Source organism: Pteropus alecto, unplaced genomic scaffold, assembly GCF_000325575.1.
Source record: "Pteropus alecto unplaced genomic scaffold, ASM32557v1 C18935440, whole genome shotgun sequence".
Classification (NCBI taxonomy): Eukaryota; Metazoa; Chordata; class Mammalia; order Chiroptera; family Pteropodidae; genus Pteropus; species Pteropus alecto.
In genome coordinates this window covers 1-2,206 of record NW_006494323.1, presented here as the reverse complement: position 1 = coordinate 2,206, position 2,206 = coordinate 1, and the positions used below count along the sequence as shown (strand labels likewise).

Here is a 2,206-nt window from a genome sequence, read left to right as displayed (position 1 = left end):
GTGTGTCCTCTGGTGTCTGATAAGAGTGACCTTCTGACCAAAGCCCCGCCCACACTCGGGGCACACATAAGGCTTCTCCCCAGTGTGTGTTCTCTGGTGTCCCATGAGGGAGACCTTTTGGCTAAAGCCACGCCCAAACTCAGAGCACAGGTAAGGCTTCTCCCCTGTGTGTGTCCTCTAGTGTCTGATGAGGGTGACCTTCTGTCGAAAACCATGCCCACAGTCAGCACAGATATAAGGCTTCTCTCCAGAGTGTGTGACCTGGTGACTGAGGAGCAGGGACTGCTGCCTGAAGCCACGCCCACACTCCAGGCACAAGAAGGGCCTCTCACCTGAATGTGAGCTCCGGTGTTGGAGAGGTGATGCCTTCTGGCAAAAGCCTCTACCACACTCAGGACACACAAAAGGCTTCTCCTCAAAGTGTGTCCTCTGGTGCAGGATGAGAGCAATCTTCTGGCGAAAGCCTCGCCCACACTCCTGACATACAAAGGGTCTCTCCCCAGAGTGTATCCTTTTGTGGTTAGTGAATGAGGATGTATATCTGAAATGTCGTCCACATTCCCTGCACACATATAGCTTCTCCCCCGAGTGCTTCCTTTGGTGTATGGTGAGAGAGGATTTCCGGCCAAAGCCTCGCCCACACTCCCTACAACTATAAGGCTTCTCCCCTGTGTGCATCCTCTGGTGCTTGAGGAGGTCTGACCTCTGGCAGAAGCCTCTGCCACATTCTGGACACACATGATGCTTCTGGACGCTAAAGAGACTTGGGTTTGTGCTAAGTCCTAGTCTATATTTTCCATATGTGACTGCTCCAGATTCTGAGATGTCTTTCCTCATCAACACTCTGTCTCTCTCCTTAGAGGTCATCCCCTGGTTTATTCCTCCACCTCTGCTGCCTACCACTGTGTCTACTGGCTGACCTTGAAATGGGCTAAAAAATACACTTGAAGTCCCATTCTGCTGCGGCCTCTTGAACATGGTATTAGAGCCTTTTCTCTCTCCATCTTCTGCTTTTTCACTTGAGCAGCTTGGAGCTTCTAGTGGGAAGTAGTTTCCCGCAGAAGAGCTTGGGAAGATCTGAGGGGGGTGACCGCACAACACATATTGTCTGAGGAATTGAGGACTGGAAAAGGCCACCGGCCAGGAAAGACATGGCTGGAATTCTGTCCTTGGTTCTGCTGGAGAGAAAGTCTTGGTCAAAATCACCACAGGTACCTTGTGGACTGTTAAACTTACCCAACAGTCATTCCTCAGATATTTACAGAAAGACTTACAGACCTACCTTCCATCCCACGGTGACACATTAATGTATATCCTGTTGCAACACAGAACTCACAATATGAGCCAGCTCTAAATACCAGCCTGACTAAATAGTTTCAAGAAAGCATCACAGACAGTATCAGCCATATAATTTGCTGCCATTAGAGTTAAACATGTTCCCCAATACAATTATCTCAGAAGCCACAGACAGTAACACTGATGTAAACATTATCCACAAATATATGCTTTTACTGAAAGTTAAACTATACAACTTATTACAAATTTCTTTAGTGACTTTTCCTATAAGAGAGGGATGGGGCCATTACACAGTCATTCCACCTAGAAGCCCCATGGAGGAGGCAGTATAAAGGAGAGATCAGAGATCCATGTGGGAAATGAACTGGAAGGTGGTGCCACCATCCTTAACAAGTACTTCCTAAAGGATACGTGCTGGGTTCTCTGTCAAAAAGTGGGGACCGGCAGTGAAACAAGACACAGTCCAGGTCTGCAACCCCTTAAAGGATCCTAGCTCCTTGTGTCTCCAATCAAGCCAAGACTTGCTTTTCTCAGTTTTCTACAAGCTGTTGTAAAAGGAAAAATTTCTGCCTACATAACAGCTCTTGCCTTGGAGATATCAATTTTGTACACCTTATTCCATTACACTGGTTCTATTTACTTGAAGCTGATGAAAAATACATGAACTTTAAATAAAGTACACCATGCCTTCCCAGACCTGATTCTTTCTTCGCTAAAGTGAGATGTGTTTTATGAACCATCTATAACATGGGTCAGGAAACTACATTCCACTAGGTGTTTTGTAAGTAGAGGTCCATTGGATCACAGCCATATTCTTCATGTAGTGTCTACAGCAGCTTTCACATAATGGCAAAGTTGAGTAGTTGCAACAAAGAACATAAAAGTTGCAAAGCCTAAAATATTTACTATG

At 46.0% G+C, this 2,206-nt stretch overlaps 1 protein-coding gene across 1 annotated transcript; it reads right to left on the bottom strand.

Annotated features, from left to right (window-relative positions):
* Window positions 1-6: 6 nt before the first annotated feature.
* On the bottom strand, window positions 7-2,152 carry LOC102889538 (zinc finger protein 169-like; the record flags this gene model as incomplete). The annotated part of the gene is given in 1 exon segment (XM_015599465.2): window positions 7-2,152. A coding segment is annotated over 1 exon segment (972 nt), but the record flags the coding sequence as incomplete, so codon positions are not given.
* Window positions 2,153-2,206: the final 54 nt, after the last annotated feature.